The sequence below is a fragment of the Sus scrofa genome, chromosome X (genome assembly GCF_054392235.1).
Source record: "Sus scrofa isolate SSC_HxYL_T2T_F1_AM1 chromosome X, Sscrofa_HxYL_maternal_Yorkshire_Landrace_v2.0, whole genome shotgun sequence".
NCBI classification, from domain to species: Eukaryota; Metazoa; Chordata; class Mammalia; order Artiodactyla; family Suidae; genus Sus; species Sus scrofa.
In genome coordinates this window covers 70,315,348-70,340,847 of record NC_139401.1, presented here as the reverse complement: position 1 = coordinate 70,340,847, position 25,500 = coordinate 70,315,348, and the positions used below count along the sequence as shown (strand labels likewise).

The following is a 25,500-nucleotide window of genomic DNA, read 5'->3' as shown; positions in this document are numbered from 1 at the left end:
CTGCCAGCTTTAGACAGGACACCCTGCAGCCCAGAAAAGCTACAACAAGCCTGGCCGGGCCATGAAAAGATCTGCCTAATTCTCGAACAGTCTTTCTGAGTCAGGCTGCCCTGGGGAGGAACCTCCTGGCTTCGCAGCAGCCAAGATAGCTGCTCCAGCACTCAGGGGGTGCTGCACTCCTGAGGAACAGCTTCCCAACACCGCCAACCCCCTGCAAGAACCCCACAGCCTAAAAACACCAGAGAAAGCTCTGCATGACCAAGTGAAATCTGCTACCATCGTGGTGTGGACCTCCCAGTCCTGTCTGCCCTCAGGAAGTCCTCCTTTGCCTCAAAGAAACACTGTTAGCCCCATCAACACTCCAGAAAAGCCACACTGCCTGAGAAAAAACTGACCAACAATGCCAGCCCTCAGGAAACATTCCATGGCAGTGACAAGGCAAATACTGCCTGCTCAGGGAGAGTACAACTCCCTCAGGAGAAAGAAAACAACAAGCAAGATGAAGAAGCTGAGAAACCACCCCCAGTCAAACCAACAGGAGAACTCACCTAAAACAGTCAACAGTGAAACAGATCTCTGCAGTCTGACAGACCTGGAGTTCAAAAGAGAAATAGTGAAAATACTGAAGGAATGAAGAGAAGATAGGAACAGTAATGCAGATACCCTCAGAAAGGAACTAGAAAATATAAGGAGGAGCCAAGAAAAACTAGAACATTCATTTGCAGAGATGCAAACTGAACTAGGGGCAGTAAAAACCAGAATGAATAATGCAGAAGAACGAATCAGTGATATGGAAGATAGAATAATGGAAATCACTCAATCTGGTCAACAGACAGAAAACCGAATCAAAAAACTGGAAAGCAATATAAGAGATCTATGGGATAATATAAAGCGGGCCAATATACGCATAATAGGGATTCCAGAAGGAGTAGAAAAAGATAAGGGAATGGAAAATATATTTGAAGAAATTATCGCTGGAAACTTCCCAAATCTAAAGGACACTGGGTTCAAGATACAAGAAGCACAGAGGGCCCCAAACAAACTGAACCCAAATAGACCCACACCAAGACACATTATCATAAAAATGGCAAAAGTTAGTGATAAAGAGAGGATCCTAAAGGCAGCAAGAGAAAAACGGAATGTTACCTACAAGGGAACCACATACGGTTATCAGCTGATTTCTCTACAGAAACACTACAGGCCAGGAGGGAATGGCAAGAGATATTTAAAGTGCTAAAAGGAAAAAATATGCAACCGAGAACACTCTATCCAGCAAGAATATCATTTAAAATAGAAAGAGAAATAAAAATTTTTCCCAACAAACAAAAACTTAAAGAATACAGCAACACAAAACCCAGGTTAAAAGAAATACTGAAAGGGCTTCTCTAAACCAAAAAGAAAGGAAGGAAAGAAAGGGAGGAAAAAGAAAAAAAAAAAAAGAAGAGGAAGAACTAGGACTGAGGAAACCACAATCAGAGAGCAGTCACTCAAATAAGCCAGCATACGGTTTTACTCAAGAACATGCTTCAAACAAAATAAAACTAAAAAGGAAAAAAAAAAGAGTCATCAAAATCATAAAATGTGGGCAAGGGATGTTAGGAAATAAATAGACCCTTTTTGTTTGTTTTTATGTTTCTCTTCTTAATTTTAATATAGTAATGAAGTGTTTGAACCTACAGGACCATCAGGCTAAAAATCACAATTATGGGAAGGGGTTAGCATACTTAAAAAACAGGGCCACCACAAGCCAAAACCAAATATTGCATTTGCAAAAAATGAAAAAAAAAATACACTCAAGCAGATAATAACAGGAGACCATCCAACCAAAAAAATAAAAAAATAAAAAAAAAAGAAAGAAAGGAAGAATGGAGAACCATAGAATCAACTGGAACACGAGGTTCAAATAGCAATAAATAATCATCTATCAATTATTACCTTAAATGTCAATGGACTTAATGCTCCAATCAAAAGACACGGAGTGGCTGAGTGGATAAGAAGGCAAAAACCTTCAATATGCTGCCTACAAGAAACTCACCTTAGGACAAAGGACACATATAGATTGAAAGTGAAAGAGTGCGGAAAAATATTTCACGCCAATAGACATGACAGAAAAGCAGGAGTCGCAATGCTCATATCAGACAAAATAGACTTTAAAACAAAAGACATAAAGAAAGACAAAGAAGGACACTACTTAATGATTAAGGGATCCATCCAAGGAGAGGATGTTACTATCGTCAACATATATGCCCCAAATATAGGAGCACCCAGATACATACAACAAATATTAACAGACATAAAGGGAGATATTGATGAGAATACAATCATAGTAGGAGACTTTAATACCCCCTCTCACATCAATGGACAGATCCTCTAGACAGAAAACCAATAAAGCAACAGAGATCCTAGAGGAAGCAATAGAAAAATCAGACTTAATTGATATATTCAGGACACTACATCCAAAAAAAAATCAGAATACACATTCTTCTCAAATGCTCATGGAACATTCTCAAGAATCAACAACATATTGGGACACAAAGCTAACCTCAATAAATTTAGGAGCACAGAAATTATCTCAAGTATCTTCTCTGACCACAATGCCATGAAATTAGAAATCAACCATGGGAAAAGGAAAGAGAAAAAACCTACTACATGGAGACTAAACAACATGCTACTAAAAAACCAATGGGTCAATGAGGAAATCAAGAAGGAAATTAAAAACTATCTTGAAACAAATGATAATGAAGACACAACCTCTCAAAATCTATGGGATGCTGCGAAAGCAGTGCTCAGAGGGAAATTTATAGCAATACAGGCCTTTCTCAAAAAAGAAGAAAGATCCCAAATGGACAACTTAACCCTCCACCTAAACGAATTAGAAAAAGAAGAACAAAAAAGTCCTAAAGTCAGCAGAAGGAAGGAAATTATAAAGATCAAAGAAGAAATGAATAAAATAGAGACTCAAAAAACAATAGAGAAAATTAATAAAACCAAGAGCTGGTTCATTGAAAAGGTGAACAAAATTGACAAACCCATGGCCAGACTCACTAAAAAGAGGAGAGAAAGAACCCAAATCACCAAAATTAGAAATGAAAAAGGAGAAATCACAACGGATACAGCAGAAACACAAAAAACCATAAGAGAATACTATGAACAACTATATGGCAACAAGTTTGACAATCTGGAAGAAATGGACTACTTTCTAGAATCTTACAGCCTGCCAAAACTGAATCAAGCAGAAACAGACCAACTGAACAGACCAATCACTAGAAATGAAATTGAAGAGGTCATAAAATCACTCCCTACAAATAAAAGTCCAGGACCAGATGGCTTCACAGGTGAATTTTATCAAACATATAAAGAGGAATTGGTGCCCATCCTCCTTAAACTCTTTCAAAAGGTTGAAGAAGAAGGAATACTCCCAAAGACATTCTATGAGGCCACCATCACCCTCATTCCAAAACCAGGCAGAGATACCACCAAAAAAGAAAACTATCGGCCAATATCATTGATGAATATAGATGCAAAAATTCTCAACAAAATCTTAGCCAACCGAATCCAACAACATACCAAAAAAAATTATACACCATGACCAGGTTGGTGTCATCCCAGGTTCACAAGGATGGTTCAACATACGCAAATCAATCAGCATCATACACCACGTTAACAAAAAAAAATAAGTCAAAAATCATATGATCATCTCAATAGACGCAGAAAAAGCATTTGACAAAGTTCAACATCCATTCATGATCAAGACCCTCGCCAAAGTGGGTATAGAGGGAACATTCCTGAATATAATCAAAGCGATTTATGACAAACCCACTGCAAATATAGTCCTCAATGGGGAAAAAATGAAAGCCTTCTCACTCAAATGTGGAACAAGACAGGGATGCCCACTCTCACCACTGCTCTTCAACATAGTTTCGGAAGTCTTAGCCACAGAAATTAGACAAACAAAAGAAATAAAAGGCATCCATATAGGAAGAGAAGAGATCAAACTGTCACTGTATGCAGACTACGTGATACTATACATAGAAAACCCTAAGGACTCAACCTCAAAACTCCTTGAACTGAACAATAAATTCAGCAAAGTAGCAGGATAAAAGATTAATATTCAGAAGTCAGTTGCATTTCTGTATACCAGCAATGAAATATTAGAAAAGGAATACAAAAATACGATACCTTTTAAAATTGCACCTCACAAAATCAAATACCTTGGAATACACCTGACGGAAGAGGTAAAGGATCTATATGCCGAGAACTATAAAACTTTAATCAAAGAAATCAAAGAAGATGTAAAGAAATGGAAAGATATTCCATGTTCCTGGATTGGGAAAATCAATATTGTAAAAATGGCCATACTACCCAAAGCCATCTACAGAGTCAATGCAATCCCTATCAAATGACCCATGACATTTTTCACAGAACTACAACAAACAATCCAAACATTTAGATGGAACCACATAAGACCCAGAATCGCCAAAGCAATCCTGAGAAACAAAAACCAAGCAGGAGGCATAACTCTCCTAGACCTCAAGAAATACTACAAAGCCACAGTCATCAAAACAGTGTGGTACTGGTATCAAAACAGACAGACAGAACAATGGAACAGAATAAAGTACCCGGAAATAAACCCTGACACCTATGGTCCATCAATCTTTGACAAGGGAGGCAAGAACATCAAATGGGAAAAAGAAAGTCTATTCAGCAAGCATTGCTGGGAGACCTGGACAGCTGCATGCAAAGCAAGGAAACTAGAACACACCCTCACACCATGCACAAAAAGAAACTCCAAATGGCTGAAAGACTTAAATATACGACAGGACACCATCAAACTCCTAGAAGAAAACATAGGCAAAACACTCTCTGACATCAACATCATGAATATTTTCTCAGGTCCGTCTCCCAAAGCAATAGAAATTAGAGCAAAAATAAACCCATGGGACCTCATCAAACTGAAAAGCTTTTGCACAGCAAAGGAAACCCAAAAGAAAACAAAAAGACAACTTACAGAATGGGAGAAAATAGTGTCAAATGATGCAACGGACAAGGGCTTAATCTCTAGAATATATAAACAACTTATACAACGCAACAGCAAAAAAGCCAATCAACCAATGGAGAAATGGGCAAAAGACCTGAATAGACATTTCTCCAAAGAAGATATACAGATGGCCAACAAACACATGAAAAAATGCTCAACATCGCTGATCATAAGAGAAATGCAAATCAAAACTACCATGGGATACCACCTCACACCAGTCAGAATGGCCATCATTAATCAATCCACAAATAACAAGTGCTGGAGGGGCTGTGGAGAAAAGGGAACCCTCCTGCACTGTTGGTGGGAATGTAAACTGGTACAGCCACTATGGAGAACAGTTTGGAGATACCTTAGAAATCTATACATAGACCTTCCATATGACCCTGCAATCCCACTCTTGGGCATCTATCCGGACAAAACTCTCCTTAAAAGAGACATGTGCACCTGCATGTTCATTGCAGCACTATTCACAATAGCCAGGACGTGGAACCAACCCAAATTTCCATCAACAGATGATTGGATTCGGAAGATGTGTTCTATATACACAATGGCATACTACTCAGCCATAAAAGGGAATGATTTAATGCCATTTGCAGCAACATGGATGGAAGTAGAGAATCTCATATTGAGTGAAAAGAGCCAGAAAGACAAAGACAAATACCATATGATATCACTTATAACTGGAATCTAATATCCAGCACAAATGAACATCTCCTCAGAAGAAAAAATCATAGACTTGGAGAAATGACTTGTGGCTGCCTGATGGGAGGGGGAGGGAGTGGGAGGGATTGGGAGCTTGGGCTTATTAGACACAACTTAGAATAGATTTACAAGGAGATCCTGCTGAATAGCATTGAGAACTATGTCCAGACACTCATGTTGCAACAGAACGAAGGGTGCGGAAAAACTGTAATTGTAATGTATACATGTAAGGATAACTTGATCCCCTTGCTTTACAGTGGGAAAATAAAAAAAAAAAATGGACAAAAAATGAAGTTAATGTCAGAAGGTGATATGTGTTCTAAAGGTGCTTCTCAGTTTTCAATGTGCATATGAATAACCTGGAGAATTCTTATCAAAATGCAGATTCTGAGTCATTAGGTCTGGAGTGGGGCCTGAGATTATTCATTTCTAATTGGCATCTCAGGTGATGCCAATGCTGGTGGTCTATGGAGTACTCTTTGAATAGCAAGATTTTAAGGGAAATAAAGAAATGATACAGGGACAGGGCGTGGCTTCTTTAGATAAGATGCTCTTGAAAAACTTCTCTAAGTAGGTGATAGTTGAGTAATTAAAAAGCCTCCAGGATAAAAATCATTATATTAAAAAAAAAAGCCTCCAGGCAGGAAGAATGTTCCAGGTAGAGAGGAAAGCAAATGCAAAGACACTGAAGTAGGAATAAGTTCTTTTTTTTTTTTGGTCTTTTGAGGGCCGTATCCACGGCATATGGAAGTTCCCAGGCTGGGGTCTAATCGGAGCTATAGCTGCTGGCCTATGCCAGAGCCACAGCAATGCAAGATTTGAGTGACATCTGCAACCTACACCACAGCTCATGGCAATGCCAGATCCTTATCCTTAACCCACTGAGCAAAGCCAGGGATCAAACCCACAGCCTCATGTTTCCTAGTCAGATTCGTTTCAGCTGTGCCACCATGGGAACTCCAAGTTCTAAAAACACAAATGAACACTGTGGCCTTCTTAAAGTACTCAACTGTTTCTTCCACATTTCAGGTGTAATTAAGTGAAAGGAATACCATATTTGTTTACCTCTACGACCTCTGTCAATTTACAACCTGTCTCAGACTGTTTTCCTCATAAATACTAATAAATAATACATATTCTTCAGGATTGATGTGAGGATTATATAAGATATGAGAAACCACCATTTATTTATTTATTTATTTATTTATTTACGTTTAGGGCCTCAGGTGCAGCATATGAAAGTTCTCAGGCTAGGGGTCCAATAGGAGCTACAGCTGCTGGCTTACACCACAGCCACAGCAACGCCAGATCCGAGCAGCATCTGCAACCTACACTACAGCTCGTGGCAATGCCCACTGAGCGAAGCCAGGGATTAAACTCACATCCTCATGGATATTAGTTGGGTTTGTTTCTGCTGAGCCACAACAGGAACTGAGAAACCACCTTTTAAATAGAAAAAATACTATATACATTTAAATATAATTATTGCATAAACAAAGTGCTGTCATGTGATCTCTGTCTTCAACAGCTAGTGGCTTTTATTGTATGCTTCTCTATCTCTAATTTATTTCCAACACTTATGTGTTAAGTTGCTGCAGGCCAAGTTGGCCTGCTGCTGCAGTTCTGCAGTGCACAACTCTCACGATGCTTCATGTTCTATTTCTGGGTGCACTGGAAATTTTCTTTGGCTTATTTGGCTCATGTTTGATTCAATTTATCTCATCACAGAGTAACAACTTTGTTATTCCAATGTTATTTATGTTTCTTAATCAGAGGAGTTGACTTAGAATGAGACTACTTTGGTAAAAGTGTCTTGACTGCAGTCAAAGACCTCACAACTGTGCCAATAAGGCCTGCAGGTAATTCTAATGAAACTACTCAAAACTCCCGAGAAATCATCTGGAGGGTTAGATGTTTCAGGATTCTGAGATCTTGCCTTATTTAAAATCTTACAATTCTATATAGCCTCTAGATGCTTTCTTAGTGTAAACTACAGTGGCATAGCAGCCAGAATACTATGGTTCTAGTTCTGATTCTATCACCATGTAGCCTTGGTCCTCTTTATCTACTAAGAACAAGGAATACCCCCAAAAGCTGTTATTAAGATACAGCAAGATAATGTGTTTTTCTGAAAGTATAAAAATTTGAGATATTATTTTGTCATATTTTATCTCACAGTCTCTCATAAAATATATATTGCACAGGTTCCTATATTAAAAAAAAATTAGAGTATTATTGGAAAATGCCTTACCTGGGTAGAAAGATTCAGTGGCAATACTAAGCCCTAACGGAACTCACTGGTAGAGTCTAGGGTTTCTCCTAGTACATAAGTATTTCTAACACAGAATAGATGATGGATAAATATTTACCAATGATGATATAGGCATTCATGAAAGAGGCCATTATTGATTTATCAACAAGACAATAATAAGCCTGAAATATCAATTAGTCACTAGGTTTTGTCAATTCTATCTCCATAATGTTTCTGGAATTGATCTACTGTCATTGCTACAACCAGCTTCAGGCCTTTATTTTATGACCATTGCATTAATTTCATGACTCTAATCTGAACTCCCTCCAGTTTGAACTTCCTACTTAAGCCAGAATGGTTTAATGAACATACAAATCTGATCGTGTTACTTTCCTGATTAAAACCATTCACTCACTACAGGATCAAACATTAACTCAGAAGAAATACAAGCCCCTTCACCATCAGGCTTCTGCTTACCCAGGCTCATCTCCTATTACTCTGCCATATGCTCTCTAGACCCCTGAACCTGGAAATGACTTTTTTGTGTGCTTTCTTGCTGTTAAACGTGCCATTTCCTTTACACAGAATTCCCTTCAACTGGAAACTATATTTTGCAAGTAACTACTTTCAAGTATCCTTTTCCCTGGAAACCTAGAGTGTAATATTCTTGAAACAAAGTAAAGCTAACTGCATGGGCCATGCATATCTTCTGTCTTCATCAAATTTATCATTAGCTCATGCGGCCTCCACATAAGAAGTTTATAATTATTTGCCTGTCTTGTGTGAAAGTTTGAGAATGCAGCAATGAATAGAAAATTGCAAACATTACTGTCCCCAGAGTTTCAGGTAACATTTACACTTGGAAATGCAGTTTCCCAGATAACTGTAAACATATTTCAACATCATTTTGTTGGATGATATTGGTGACAAAGCATATAAACCTTTCTTAAAACATGGATTTCTCTACATACATTTTCATTTTACCATCTGTTTTGCAATAATTAGATGCTGCAGAAACTGAAGGGAAGAGGTATAGAGAGGCAAAGTAGCAATGTAAAGGAGTGTGTGTGCGTGTATAAAATCCTCCCAAGAGCAACAGATCAAAGGAAAACCGCTCCAAAGTATGTGCGATAACAATCTACCAAGAGAAAGCACTTACGAGACAAGTGAATCTTACAGGTAGTGAATTTCACAGATGAAACCTCCTCCCTGGGGAATTCAGTATCTGTAGTTTAATCTGCCCTGAACATTAGTACACAGGAGAATGATAAGAATATGCAGAGGGAAAATGAAGAGAGTAGATTTTGGCTCCGAGTTGGGGGCAGAAGAAGAGTGAAATGATCAAGATAGGGCTACTAGACGTATCAAATGCGATATTTAGTATATAATTACACTACGAAAAGTCAAGAGAAAAAAAAAAGAAAAAAAAAAGGGAGTTCCCATCGTGGCACAGTGGTTAACGAATCCGACTAGGAACCATGAGATCGTGGGTTCGATCCCTGGCCTTGCTCAGTGGGTTAAGGATCTGGCATTGCAGTGAGCTGTGGTGTAGGTTGCTGACGCACCTCGGATCCCGCGTTACTGTGGCTCTGGCGTAGGCTGGTGGCTACAGCTCCGATTCGACCCTTAGCCTGCGAACCTCCCTCCATATGCCGCAGGAGTGGCCCATGAAAATGGCAAAAAGACAAAAAAAAAAAAAAAGAAAGTCTCACTGTTTATATGAAATTCAGATTTACCTGTGCATCCCGTATTTTAGCTAACAAATCTAGGAAAAGAGAGTTATTCCCGGTTGTGTAAGACAAACACTCAAAAGACCAGCCCTAGAAGGAAAAAAATGCGGTTTCGCTAAAGCCTCTTAGTCTTCAGAGAGAAGCGATTTCCGGTCTCGGCCCTGGACGGGAACCGCGGGGGGTGGGGAAGGGGTGGAGGAGGGGATTTAGTTGGGGAGTTCGGACCGCCAACGTCCCACAATCCTCTGCTCTCGGTTCCTCTTTCCTCGCTCAAGATGGCGCTGCTCGCGATACATTCCTGGCGCTGGGCAGCTGCGGCGGCTGCTTTCGAAAAGCGCCGGCACGGTGTGATTCTGATCCGGCCTTTTGTCTCTATCGGCGGCCCAGGTGCTCAGTGTAGGTCAAGTCAGCTCGGCGGCTCGGGAACTGCGCGGACCTCCCAGGTGAGATGCCGTTCACAGGAAAGTGTAGGGTGAAGGACAAGGGGACCTGTAGGGAAAAGGTTGCCCTTGTGTCCTCGGGTCAGAGAGAGCGCCGAAAAGAAAGGTTGTCAGGCTAATTTAGAACATCAGTAAGTGACAGAAATTAGGGTTAGAAATTTGAGGAAGGGATGAAGAAAACCTTTGGGTTACAGCGAATAAGAACGGACAGACGTTTCCAGGCAGAGGACACCTGGAACGCTGGTGACTTTCGCAGGATTTACAATTTTTTCTGAGTTTACGAGCTAGGGTAGACACCATTCCAAGACTGTTTACTTTTCTAAATGCAGGGAAAACTGGGCTACTTTCCAAGGTTAGTAATGAAATTTGGGACTAATTTGCCAATCGTTAAGATTTTATTCAGTCGGAGGTAGCAATTTTGAGGGCACTGGAATATTATAACAAGCTACCTATAAACAGGCGGCAAATTGAGTTAGCTCTCTTGCTGACAGTGCTCCTTGATAGGCCAAAACCGTAATTATCTCTCTGCAAAACAGGCCGCCCTAACTTCATATGTAAACACGGTTATCCTTTGATCTGAAGATGGTGTTCTGTATACGCAGGTCACTTTGGAAGCCAGAAAGCTACTTACCTTTAATTAATGAATGTAGCTATGGCTATAGTGCCTCAATACTTGCGTCCATTATTATTTCTCATTCAAGAACAGTTTATTGTTATTATTTGTACCTCAGTATATCTTTTTATTGCCTATAATTGGCAAAAAAGTTTAATTGGAACCCTTGTTCATCTGTATCAGTAAAATGTTGTCTTTATATGAGGAACAACCTCTTAAATTTTGATTCTTAGTCAACAAATATTTAATGTCTACTATGTACGTAGTGCTGTGCTAGATAAAGGGGTACCAAGAGAAACAAACACAGTAAATATCTTCAAAATTGGTCATTTTAGTTAAGGAATCGGATCTGCACATTACAAGAATAATGAAAAAAAAAGGTTATAGCTTAAATATCAATGAATAATATGAACAATAAGGGATGTAGGCATCCAGAGGGAATAGTGATAATTAAGGACTAACTATAAAGAGGATCTCATGCTGGCAGTAGAACTGGGGAGAACATTCCACGCAGGGAGTATAGAGAATGACACTAGGCATGTGGGATGTTGAAGGAATTATATCCATTTGTTCAATAATTATTGAATATCATAACCTCAGTGACAATATATGCCCTGTCCTTAAAGAGTTTAAAATCTAGTAAGGGAAACACGTTGTGAGCCACACGGGAAGTCTAGTAAGGGAAATACATAAACGGCAAGTAAATAGGCAATTATAATACAGTAGTGTAATGATGGGGAAGGTACAAAGTACTGGAAGAATATACATGAGGGGCATCAAGACTAATCTTGAGGTGGAGAAAATTGCCTTGAGTAATGGATGTCTAAGCCAAGACCTGAAAAATCAGAAGTTAACTGAAGAGAGAGTAGTATATGCAGAGGCCTACAGGTAAGAGGGAGCATTAACCTTTTGTTGAACTGCTTTTGGTTTAGTCTAGTGAGGAGTTCATGATGGGAAATGGCAGATTAGGCTAGAGAAACAAATCCAGATTGTTTTATTAAGGTTTTTTTGAAAGCACTTCATAGTTGAAAGTTTGTTCCATGTGCTCTCTTGGGAACCAGTCTTGTTCTGTAGTCCTCTAATGAGCCAGATAAAGTTGAGATGAAGTAAAGTTAAGACTTTCAGGCTCTAAGAATGGGGGGAAGGAGAAGGCATTAGGAGTTTCAGAGGGGAGTGATGAAAATAAAAAGTTAGCTTTTTCTCATTACATGAACATTATTCCCACAGCTTCCTTCCTGCACTCTCTCCTCTACCTCCTACCATTTCTTTTGGTTACCATTTCTGGAAGTGTGAAAAACAAAGGAAAGATGCTACCCTTGTTTTCTACTTCTTAAAGGCATGCAACTCTTGCCTCTTTTATAAAAATGTGGATTTAACAGGGAGATGAAGGACTAATTATAAGGCTTTTAAAGTAGAACCTGATGCAAATTTTCAGATTAATTAGTGATTTGTGATTAAAATTACAAAATATTGAATGCATATTTTTAGCACAATCATTAGTAGGTTTTTTTTTTTTTTCTTGGCTATACCCAAGGCATGCGGAAGTTCCCAGGCCATGGAGCAAACCTGAGTCACAGCAGTGACAAACAATGCCCAATCTTTAACTTCGAGGCCACCAGGGAACTCGTCATTAGTATTTATAGCATATTTTAGAGGTGAAAGGAACCTTAGCGCAGTGTTATGAAATCATGTTAGTGGGTTGAATCAGCACGTTTTTAGAGTAGGAAAGAAAATATCAATGCTTTATACATATTAAGGGAAGTATTATTTTATGTAGTTTGAGTATTTGTATACACTTCCTCATATATGTGGTTACTGGGATGCATTGTAAAATGTTTTCCACGAAGGATTATGCCCTGGAGCTATGTTGTGCAGTGTGGTAGTCACTATCTTCATGTGGCTGTTTAAATTTAAATTAAATTGAAAATTTAATTCTTTATTTGTATTAGCCACATTTTAATGGCTGAATAGCCATGTAGATATGGAACAGTTCCATCATGGCAGAAATTTCTATTGAACAATACTGCTTTAGAAAATAATCATATACAGCTCTTCTGATTTTGCAGATGAGGGAACTAGGTTCTAATATAGATAAATGACAGCCATTAAGGTCATTTTTTATTGACTTCTGTGTGTTAGATATTTATATGAGAGTAATTAAGACTGTGGCAGACACTAATCACACAGTGAATGTTTGTTGAATTGTAAAGATATTTCTCTAGTAATTACTAGATCACTATTCACAAAGGGAAACACCTGAAACAAAGTTTTTTCTTAAAGTTGGAAGACTTCATATGATAAGATTTTTTTTTTTGGGCCACACCTGCAGCATGCAGAAGTTCCTGGGACAGGGATCAAACCTGAGCCACAGCAGTGACAATGCCGGATCCTTATCTGCTAGGCTACCAGGGAACTCCATAAGATTTAAACTGTAATTATTATACAGTTGCCTCTCTGCTACACTAGTTAATATTAAAAGAACTTATGAATTTTGAGTGATAGACTTTTGAGTTTATTTCATTAATATTTATTTGGTGGAAACTGAGGCATCATATACTTAATCCATAATGCCTTTTTAATCTATGCTTAATAAATCTTGGCTCTTGATTCTGACACTGATCATATACTTTCTTCATTTGTTTTTATTTAAACATCTTTATTGAGATTAATTCACACATCTTACAATTACCCATTTAAAGTGTGCGATTCAACAAATTTAGCATATTCAATAGATTTTAGTATATTCAGTTATACATACTACCAAAATCATAGTCATTTTACATTTTCATTACCTCAAAGGAAACCTGCTACCCTTTTAGCTATCACCTCCCTTCCCCTTCCTCCACCAGCCCTATGCAGCCACTAATCTCTGCTCAGTCTCTATGCTCTGTCCATTCTGGACATTTCATATAAATGGAACCAGATAATATTTGTTTTGGGAACTGGTTTCTTTCACTTAGCGTTGTTTTCAAGGTTCGTCCATGTTATGGCATATGTTAAATGCTATGTAAGTTTTTATGGCTAAATAATATTTGGTGATACAGATGTGAATGATTGTCTTTATGCATTTATCAGTTGATAGACATTCGAGTGGTTTCCATATTTTGGCTGGTGTGAATAATTCTGCAATAAACATTTATGTACAAGTTCTATGTGGACAGAAGTTTTCATTTCTCTTGGATATATACCTAAGAATAGAATTGTTGGGTCATATGGTAAATTCTGTGTTTAATTCTTTTAGGAACTGCTGGACTGTTTTTCAGAGTGGCTGCAACATTTTACATTACAATCAGAAGTGTATGAGGGTTCCAATTTCTCCATATCCTAGCTAATAGTTGTTATCTGACTTTTTTAAGTCTAGGTATCTTGGTGGGTGTGAAGTCATGTCTCCTTGTGGTTTTGATATGTAATCCCTTGATGACTAAAGATGTTGCCCATCTATCCATGTGCTTATTGGCCATTCATATATATTCTTTGGAGAAATGTCAGTTCAGGTTGTCCTTTGCCCAATTTTTAATAGGATTATTGGTCTAAAAAAGACCAATAAAAAATTATTGAGCTACAGGAGTCTTTATTCTTGATTCAAGTCCCTTGTCAGATATACGATTTGCAAATATTTTCTCCGTTTGGTGGGTTGTTTTTTTACTTTCTTGATAGTGTCCTTTGAAGCAGAAAAGTTTTTCATTTTGTTGAAGTCAAATTTATCTGTTTAATTTTTTTGTCATACTTTTGGTGTTATAGCTAAGAATCCATTGCCAAATATGAGGTCATGAAGATGTACCGTTATGATTTCTTCTGAGAATTTTATAACTTAATTCTAATGAGATATAGAAACATTACTTTTGTATAGTTCTAGTTCTCCCCCCCTTTGTTGTTTTATTTTTGTGCATATTACATCTATGAATATGTTCCTATCCTAACAATACATTGTCATAGTTATTATGAATTTATATAATTTTAAAGAAGCTGAGAAAAGAAAGGAGGGCGAGTAAATATTTATGGCTTTTGTTATATTAACCTTTGTATTTATCATTTCTGATTTTCTTCATTTGTTCTCTTGTGTTCAAGTTATCATCTGGAGTAATTTCCTTTCCCAGTACAGCTGTGCTTTCACCTATCTCCTTTGTGCTGTTATTGGCAAGTATATTGTGCCTCTATATGTTGTAGGTGCAACCGTACGTTATATGCATGTTGTTTTATACAGTGTCTTTTTAAGTCAGTACAAAGAAGAAAGTGGAAAAAGTATGCATTTATAGAATCATTCATATAAACAGAATTACCTTTTCCTGTGCTTTCTTTATTGTGTGTGGATTTGAATTACAATCTGGGGTCACTTGCTTTCAGTTCTTACTAAAGAACTTCCTTTAGTATTTCTTGTAAGGTGGTTCTGCAGGTAAGGGGGTCTTCCAGTGTTTGTTTGTCTGGGAATGTCTTTATTTTGCCTTCATTATCGAACAATATCTTTCCCACATATAAGTGCTTTGAATGTTGTATCTCACTGCCTTCCAGCCTATGCATTGTTTCTGCTAAGGAATCAGTTGTTAATTTTATTGGGGTTCTCTTGTTAGTGAGGACTCTTTTTTCTTTTGCTACTTTTAAGATTTTCCCCTTGTTTTTGGCTTTCAAGTATTTTTACTGTAATGTGCCCATGGCTCTCTTCATGTTTTCTATTTGGAATTTGTCAAGCTCCCTAGATGTGTAAATTTTTGTTCTTTTTAATACGCTTTGGAGGTTTTCAGCCATTATTTCTTCAAGTAGTTTTTCTTCCCCTTTATCTCTCTCCTTTCTTTCTGGCATACTCATTGTGCATATATTGGTGTGCTTAATAATGTCCTACATTTCTCTGAGGATCTGTTTTTTTTTTTCACTCTTTTAAAAATCTCTATTCTTCAGAGTGCATGATTTCTATTAATCGTTAAGTTCACTATTTCTTTCTTTAAAAAATATTATTCTTACTATTATCATTTTTTTGGCTGCAGCATGTGGTGGCTTAATGTGGGACCTCAGTTCCCAGACCAGGAGTTGAACCTGGGCCTCAACAGTGAGAGTGCTGAGTCCTAACCACTAGATCACCAGGGAACGCCTCACTAATTCTTCTGCCAGTTCACATCTACTGTTGCGCCCCCTAGTGAATTTTTCATTTCAGTTATTGTATTTTTCAACTCTAGAATTTCCATTTGAATCTTTTTTTATAATTCCTATCTGTTTATTGATATTCTACATGCAATGTGACATTGTCATCAAACCTTCCTTTATTTCTTTAACATGGTTTCCTTTAGTCTTTGAATATATTTATAAAAACAGCTCTGAAGGCTTTTTTTCTTTGATCTCAAAACCGCAGACAGTTTCACTTGCTTGCCGCCCCCCCACCCCCAGTGTATAAGTTATATTTTCATCTTTCTTTACATGTATCACAATTTTTTTGGAACTGAACATTTTAGTTAATATTGTAACTCTGGATACTGGTCCCCTCCCTCCCAGGGCTTATTGTTGTTATATACTTGTTTATTTGTTTAGCGACTGGCTGGATTATTTTAGTGCCCTCTCTGCCCTCACCCTGCCCCCCACTCCACAGTGTTAGTCCCTCTGATGTTGCTCCTTAGGCAACGTTGCCTTAAAGAGCATAGCCTTAGGTATGTCCACAGTCACCCTGGGATGACAGTGGTTTTGCTGAGGCTCTCTTTGGCTTTTTCCCAGTTATGCTCCATTTGTTGCTGGCAGATTGCACTGTCGTTTTCAGCAGTGTCCTGGGGCAGAAATTGTTTCACCAACTAAAGTAATCAGATTGGGGTTCCTTTGAAGTGAAGACTGCTGAGGTCAGTGTTTGAGATTTGTTCTGACCCTAGGCAGTGTCCTCCCAGCTATCTCCCTCCTTAGTTTTCTGGTTATATGGGGACAAACCAGCTGACCTACAGTTCAGTCCAATGATTCCACTAGTTTCCTCCCCCTTGCCTTTCACCCTCAACCTCCACTGTATTTGAGAGCACCCTTAGGCTTGAACTAATCCACATCTAGTTGTATGAAGTCAGTTTCTATGGCAAGGGGTTAGGAGCTGTCTGCTTTAGGGCCTTCTCTTCCCAGGCAAAATCTCCCAGTCACAGCCTTGAAGCTGGGGATAGGGGAAGGTAGTGGCTTTCCTTTGAGTGATACCCCCACTTTAGGGGTTGAGTGCCAGATGGAGTTCGGGGGAGCAGTAGCTTCAGGTCTTTTTGACTTGCCTCTCCTGATATGGAGCCATTCTCTTACAAGTTAAGGCCAGAGTGACTTTGAGCCTCACTCAACTTGGTGGCACCACACTCAAGGTAGAGTCTCTAGTAGGGGATATGTGGAAGAAGGCAGACCCTGCCTCTTGACTCTGTTAGCTCAGAACTTAGCTTCAGCAATAGGTTGTTGGGGGAAGGATGAGAAATGCTGATGTCCTGCCTTTCCCAGGAAGATAGTCTTTCAGCTAGGAGCTTGGGGCAGATGGAGCACTGTGCTCCTAGCTGAGTCAGTCTCAAGTGGAGTTTCCATATTGCCAAATTGGAAGTAGGGAGGCGAGGAGTGTGTCTTTTTTTTAATTTTAATTTTTAATTTTTTTTGGGGGGGTGCTGTACCCGTGGCATATGGAAGTTCCCAGGCTAGCTGTTGAATCGGAGCTGTAACTGCCAGCTTATACCATAGCCACAGTGACACGGGATCTGAGCCGTGTCTGCAACCTACACCATAGCTCACAGCAGTGCTGAATCCTTAACCCACTGAGTGAGGCCAGAGATTGAACCCTCGTCCTCATGGATACCAGTTGGGTTTGTTACCACTGAGTCATGACGGGAACTCCAAGGAGTATGTCTTGGTTTAAATACTATAGACACTTGCCATTCTTGCTGAGCTCTCGTAGATTTTCTTGAGTAAGTGATATTTCATTTGCTATATGCCCCCAGGACCATTTCTAGGGACTTTAAATGGTTGTCTTTTTACAAAATTTACCAGTTTTGCTGGGGAGTGGGTCTAAGGAGCTCATTATGTTGTTTTGCTGGAAGTGGAACTCTTCATTTGTTTTTGACTGGCTTGTGTTCTTAGGCTTATCGCATACAGCAAAGCAGTCTGTCCTTTCTCTTTGGTTTGTAGGAGATACTGCCATTGAGGTATGGCACACCTTTTATTTTAGTCTACTTGTCTTATAAATTCCATTTAGTAGTAGTTCTTTTGGATAGGCACAGTTTTGTTTTCATTTGTTGGCTCTGACATCATGGACAAAGGGTGGGGACTTGAATTTCCTCCGGCAGTGTGTAAGATCCCCCTTCCTGCCCTCCCACTGGTAACTAGCTGCTGATAGTTAACCAAGTAGTTAAAAGTTAAGAGATTTTACTTCTGGCCTTCATAATGACTGAGGTTGGAATATAATAACACTAGGGAAATAATCCTACTCTGCTTTTTAGAGACCCTAATTTTAAGATTTAAGTTTCATGATACATAAAATGTGTGTCAAAAAACTACAGTGAATACTGAGACGACACAAAATGTAATAAGAAAATGAAAAACAGAACTTAACAGGAAAAAATTAAGGATGTTTTCAAGTAGATTATTTGGCATAGAACTGAAGAGGGTGAGAGGTGATTCAGTAACATTTAAAGTAACTGGAGAATAATTGTAAAAAAATTAAAAGCTATCTTTCTTATGAGTTCAGCGATACCTGAATGTACCTGGAATATTAGTTTATAGTACCGGGGCATAGACTTCAGTTGCAGGAAGAGGGATTTCATGTGCATATAAGAAGGGATTTCTTAAGTTAATAAATCTTTTATTGAATATCAGGACAGACTTTTTTTGGCATATGGAAGTTCCTGGGCCAAGGATCAAACCCACACCATAGCAGCAAGCCAAGCCACATCAGTGACAATGCCATATCCTTAACCACTGAACCACCAGGGAATTCCCCATGACAGACTTTTTTTTATGGCTGTACCAGTGGCATATGGAAGTTCCCAGGCCAGGGATTGAATCCAAGCCACGCTGGAGCTGCAACCTATACCACAGCTGCAGCAACACCAGATCCTTTAACCCACTGTGCTGGGCCAGGAATTAAACCAGCACCACCACAGACACAACGCCAGATCTTAACCCACTCTGCCACAATGGGAACTCCCTCACATGATTTTTTTTTTTTTTTTTTGCTTTTTATAGCCACACTTGTGACATATGAATGTTCCCAGGCTAGGGGTCGAATGGAAGCTATGGCTGTCAGCCTAGGCCACAGCCACAGCAACGCCAGATCCGAGCTGTATCTGTGACCTACACCACAGCTCATGGCAATGCTGGTTCCTTAACCCCTGAGTGAGGCCAGAGATGGAACCTGCATCCTCATGGATACTGAGCCACAATGGGAACTTCTTTTTTCTTCCACATGAATTTTTAATGGGGCAGATTTGTTTGTTTTTTTTGGAAAAGGGTACACTATTTAATTGTTTAATTTTTATTTTATATTGGAGTATAGTTGATTACAGCGTTGTGTTTTGGATGTACAGCAAAGTGATTCAGTTATTCATATGCATATATCCATTCTTTTTCAGATTCTTTTCCCGTGTAGGTTATTACAGAATATTGAGTTCCCTGTGCTATATAGTAGGTCCCTGTTAATTACCTATTTTATATATAGTAGTGTGTATATGTTAATCCCAAACTCCTAATTTATCCCTCCCTAAGAGGGCAAATTTGTATTGTCCTGCCCCTTCTCATACTACTTATTGATCTAAGTATAGAAGTAGAAGAACTGAGATTGATGATTAATAAGTTTAGTATTTGCTAGTGTTGGGGAGATGGAATTAGAGTGAAGGAAAACTAAGCTAGATTCTTAAATCATCTAGGAAGGTAGAAAATGTTCTAAGGAGGTGGTGGAGGGTAGTGGCTTTACTATAAAAGTTGTAAATAAAGTTGAAGCTTATATAGGCTATAAATTATAAGGAATGGAAAGAAAAAGGTTTTAGTCTACAAGTGGCATTGGGGATTGAGAAGAGGATTCTGAGGACCCCCTCATTCAGAAGTAGTTGAATAAATAACATTCTATAAACCATTAACATATTGATTTGAATTGATTATTGAGATTAATAGGAGGGGCGAGAAAAATTCATAATAGTGTTTCTGAACTTTCTTTTAGAACAGTTGGCCCTTTGAGAAGCTGTTAAGAGCCATCCCCCTAGAAAAATGCTTCATATACGCTTCATTTTGCATGCAAAATTAGGGGGATTAGAGAATCCCTGATAAATATTGCATGCTGGTGGGTCTCTAATGGATTTTCTTCTAAGTAGTCAATGGCAGAATAAAGGGCACTTGTCACTGGGCAGTAAGTGTACAAATGGAATGGAAACCTATTTTGCTTATATCAAACTTTTGACTAAATGGAAAATATAGTACTATACTGATACTTAATGTTGTGATCTTAAAGTTAGTTTTTCAAAGGAGTGTGTTATTTTCATGTTGTAAAACAGTATATAGTAGAGGCAAAATTGCTTGTTCTGTATGTGACTCTTATAATTTTTCTTTTTTCTTTTGTTTATAATTTCCCTTTTTAATGATATAAAATCACATCTAATAAAAATGTGATGTCTCACCTCTTAATTTTCCATTTTCCCCTTCCAGTTCTTATTGTGTACATAATTTTTACATTGCTTACATAATTTTAAATTGTTTCTTTTTAAGTTTAAGCATTCTTTTTCTTGGTACTCAGTCTTTACCAAAGCTAGGTAGCTTTATTATTTAATATTTTAGTAATTTTAATAGGTATATATTCAGCTGCCTGCACAAGTGACATTTTTGTTGTTTTGGTTTTCTCCTTTTCCTAAAATCTCTCTCTAAAGTCTTCACTTATACTTTTGACACCCTTGTAAGGTTTGACACTAGTGAGTAAATATACTTTTCAAATATTTTTATTGTGTCATTTGATCTCCACAGTAACTTTGTGAGGTAGGTGAACATTTCATTGTAGTAGCGATGGCCCATTCTGTCATTTTTCAGTCCCTCAACTTATGTCCTAGTTTTAGGCCTTGTAACTTTATGCATGACTTTTCTCACTGCCTCGAGGTGTTAGCCCTTCCAACCCATCCCTCAGATAAACATCCAGATTATTCTTCCTAAAGCATAACTCTGATTAAGTGTCACTTCCCTTCCCATGGGCTTCAGTGGTCTCTACACCTTAGCCTGCTGCTCAAGGCCCTAAAGGATTTTCCACCTAACTAGATTGTTAGCCTTATTATTTTCCCTATAAATACCCTGTTCATCCAACCACCCTGGATTGTTCTCTGTTCCTTGGACCTTTTGCTTATTTGTTTTTGTTCTTTCATTTCATGCCATACCCTGTTTCTGTTTTCCATAGAACTGTCCCTTGTAAGCTTATAAGACATTGATATCTCCCTCCTCTGAACTTCTGTAACACCATTTTCTACAAGTACAGTTATCATGTGTGTCTTGTGGAGGAGATAAGCTTTTATGCACCTAAAAGGCAGATACATTCCAGCCATCTATTTTTGTTTTAAAACTTCCACAGAGCTGAGTATGTTACATGTAGCAGGCACTTAGAAAATATTTATGAAACGAATGATTAAACCCTATAACCAAATCAAAACAAAGTCTAATATAAGAATACATAATATTAGTTTTGACACTATACATTTGGAATAGAAAACTCACTTTCTACATAGTGTATATTTCAGCAAAATCATAATCTGATTGTGGAATTATTAAACTTGACAGCATCCTCTTAAGTTTGTTCATTGGATTTATGTCATTAGGTGGTACTGTGGTGGGATAGTGTCGCTGAATGTCAGATTTTGCTCCATAATCAAAGCACATACGCTTTTCAGATTTTTTGAGTTACTTTATTTGTAATCTTTTGCTAAGAAAATGACTTAGAAGATGGAGTTCTTTAATAAGGTATATACAGTTTTACTCCTTGTAGCAATTTTAACTGCAAGTCTGTATTTTGGCTTGTTATTAGTTCTCTGATGATATTTTCTTTATCACATTCAGAGGGGAAAGACATTAGAGTGGAGAAGCTATATCCTAAGAGTGTAGTTTCTCAGATACTGATGTTTTCGGAGAGTAGTCTTTTAAACTACTAACTTACCATGCTTTTCAAAGCATAGTAGAAAAGCAAAGTTTAGGAGGAGATGGGATTAAGATGGCGGAATACAAGGACTGGAGCTCAACTTCTCTCCTAAAAACAACAAAATTTACAACTAAACGCTAAGCGATCTTCAACCAAATGGACAGGAAACTTTCAAAAAGATATCCTACACCAGAAGACAAAGAGGAGGTGACATCAAGAGGCAGGAAGGGTGATTATGCGATATAAGCAAACCCATACGTCCTGGGCAGGAAGCCCCACAGACTGGAAAGTAACTACTTCATGGAGGCTCAACTACAGGAGTGAGATTTCTGAGCCACACATCATACTCCAGCATGTAGGGATCTGGCACTGGGAGGAAGAGCCCCCAGAGCATCTGGCAATGAAGGCCACTGGGGCTTGTGTGCAGGAGTTCTATGGGACTGGGGGAAATGGAGACCCCATTCTTAAAAGGTGCACGCAGACTTTCACATGCACTGGGTCCCAGGAAAATGCAAAGTCTCCACAGGAATCTGGGTCGAACTTGACTGCAGTCCTTGGAGGACATCATGGGAAAACAGGGGTGAATGTGGCTTGTCTTGGGGGAAGGACATTGGAAGGAAAGCTCTTGGGAATATTAAGCAGCATGCCTTTCTCTGGAGGAGGCCATTTTGGGAAAATCTGGCCCCATCCATCAGCGCTGAGAAGCCCCAGACCACATAATAATCCAGGTGGGATTACAGCCCCGCCCCTCAGTAAACAGGCTACCTAAAGACCCCCCTAGGCACACAACCCCCTCTGATCTCATCCAGAGACAAAGCCCCATGCACCAGAGGGATAGGGATCAGCTCCACCTACCAGTGGGGAGGCATCAGTACCTCACATTAGGAAGCCTACAGCAAGCCCCTGTACCAACTTCAGTCACAAGGGGGGCAAACACCAGAAGTAAGAGAGGCTACAACTCTTTATCTGTAGAAAGGTCACCACACCAAAAACCTATGAAAATGAAAAGACAAAGAATTGTAACTCAGATGAGGGAGAAAGAAAAAAAAACCCAGAAAATCAGCTAAGTGATCAGGAGATTCTCAGCCTCCAGGAAAAAGACTTTAGACTGTCGATGCTGAAGATGATGCAAGACATTGGGAATAAACTGGAGGCAAAGATGGATAACTTACAGAAAACACTGACCAAAGAGATACAAGATATAATACTTAAACAAGAAGAGATACAAAATACAAAAACTTAAATAAAAAATTCACTAGAAGCAACCAACAGCAGAATACAGGAGGCAGAAGAAAGAATAAGCGAGGTGGAGGACAGATTAGTGGAAATTACGGATGCAGAACAGAAAAGAGAAAAAAGACTGAAAAGAAATGAAGAGAGTCTCAGGGAACTCTGGGACAAAGTGAAACACACCAACATCCGTATTATAGGGATGCCAGAAGGAGAAGAGAGAGAGAAGGAGACAGAAAAACTATTCCAAGAGATAATAGCCAAAAACTTCCCTAACATGGAAAAGGAACCACCCACTCAAATCCAGGAGGCACAACGAGGACCACATAAAATAAACCCAAGGAGGAATACACCAAGACACATGTTAATCAAACTCACCAAAATTAAAGACAAAGAGAAAATCTTGAAAGCAGCTAGGGAAAAGAAACAAATAACATACAAGGGAACCCCAATAAGGTTATCGGCAGATGTTTCAGCAGAAACTCTGCAGGCCAGATGGGAGTGGCATCATATACTTAACGTGAGGAAAAAACCTCCAACCAAGATTCCTTTACTCAGCGAGGCTCTCCTTCAGATTTGAAGGAGAAATCAAAACCTTCACAGATAAGCAAAAGTTGAGAACATTCAGCAACACTAAACCAGCCTTACAACAAATACTAAAGGAACTTCTCTAGGCAGGAAAGAAACGACAACAACAGGAAACAAAAATACCACAAATGACAAGGCTCACCAGTAAAGGTATATATACAGTAAAGATAAGAAATCATCCATGCACGATTATGCCACCAAAATCAGAAATCATGATGAGGGTACAAATGCAGGACACTGGAGATGCACTTGCAATTAAGAGACCAACAACAATCTCCTATATATATAGACTCTTATATTAAAAATTCAGAATAATTGCAAACCAACATTCTACAATTGATACACAAACAAATAAGAAAAATCAACTCAAATACAACACTAAAGATAGTCATCAAACCAGAAGAGGAGAGAACAAGAGAAGAAGGGAAGCAAAAAGAGCAACAAAAACAAACCCAAAGCAATTAATAAAATGTCAATAAGAACATACATATCAATTATTACCTTAAATGTTAATGGACTAAATGCCCCAACCAAAAGACATAGACTGGCTGAATGGATACAAAAACAAGACCCATATACATGCTGTCTTCAAGAGACCCACTTCACTTCTAGGGACCCACATACAAATTGAAAGTGAGAGGATGGAAGAAAATATTTCATGCAAATGGGGATCAAAAGAAGGCTGGAGTAGCAATACTCATATCAGACAAAATAGACTTTAAAATGAAGACTATTTTAAGGGACAAAGAAGGACACTACCTAATAACCAAAGGGAAGATGATATAACAATTTTAAATATCTACGCACCCAACATAGGATCACCACAATATATAAGGCAACTGCTAACACCTTAAAGGACAAATCGACACTAACACAATCATAGTGGGGGACTTGAACACCCCACTTACAACAATGGACAGATCATCCAGACAGAAAATCAATAAGGAAACACAGGCCCTGAATGAAGCATTAAACCAGATGGACTTAATAGATATTTATAGGACCTTCCATCCAAAAGCAACAGAATACACATTCTTCTCAAGTGCATGTGGAACATTCTCTGAGATTGACCACATCCTGGGCTACAAATCCAACCTCGGTAACTTTAAGAACATTGAAATCATATGAGGCATCTTTTCTGACCACAACGCTATACGACTGGAAATAACAACAAGAAAAAACCGGCAAAAAAACACAAACACGTGGAGATGAAACAACATGCACTCAACAACCAATGGATCACTGAAGAAATCAAAGAGGAAATAAAAAAAATACCTAGCAGCAAATGACAACAAAGATATGACACTCCAAAAGCTATGGGATGCAGCAAAAGCCGTTCTAAGAGGAAAGTTTATAGTAGTACAAGCCCAGCTCAGGAAATAAGAGAAAGCTCAAATAAACAAGCTAACTTTACATCTAAAGCAGCTCGAGAGAGAACAGACAAGACCTAAAGTTAGTAGGAGGAAAGAAATCATAAAGAGCAGAGCAGAAAGCAATGAAATGGAATTGATGAAAACCATAGAAAAGATGAATGAAAGAAAAATCTGGTTCTTTGATAAGATCAACAAAATTGAGAAACCCTTAGACTTCTCAAGCAAAAAAGAGAAGACTCAAATCAAGAAAATTAGAAATGAAAAAGAAGTAACAACGGACATCATAGAAATACAAAGGATCATAAGAGACTACTATATTGCAACTATATGCCAGTAAAACAAAACCTAGAAGACATGGACAAATTCTTAGAAAGGTACAATCTTCCAAGGCTAAACCAAGATGAAATAGAAAAGATGAACCAACCAATCCCAAGAACTGAAATTGAAACTGTGAT

The 25,500-nt window shown here is 38.5% G+C and overlaps 1 protein-coding gene and 1 long non-coding RNA gene across 3 annotated transcripts in view; both read left to right on the top strand.

The window, feature by feature from the left end:
- Positions 1–9,974: 9,974 nt before the first annotated feature.
- ABCB7 (ATP binding cassette subfamily B member 7) overlaps positions 9,975–25,500 on the top strand; it is a 126,511-nt gene continuing 110,985 nt past the window's right edge. For both annotated transcript variants that reach the window (XM_021080712.2, XM_001928719.6), the window contains exon 1: positions 9,975–10,164. In XM_021080712.2, coding sequence (XP_020936371.1) covers positions 9,997–10,164 — 168 coding nt within the window. In that variant the 5' untranslated portion in view covers positions 9,975–9,996. The remainder of the gene's footprint in view (positions 10,165–25,500) is intronic.
- On the top strand, positions 10,614–18,294 carry LOC146394661 (uncharacterized). The gene is made up of 3 exons (XR_014835655.1): positions 10,614–11,217; positions 11,447–17,034; positions 17,526–18,294. It is a non-coding gene; the product is annotated as an uncharacterized LOC146394661 (long non-coding RNA).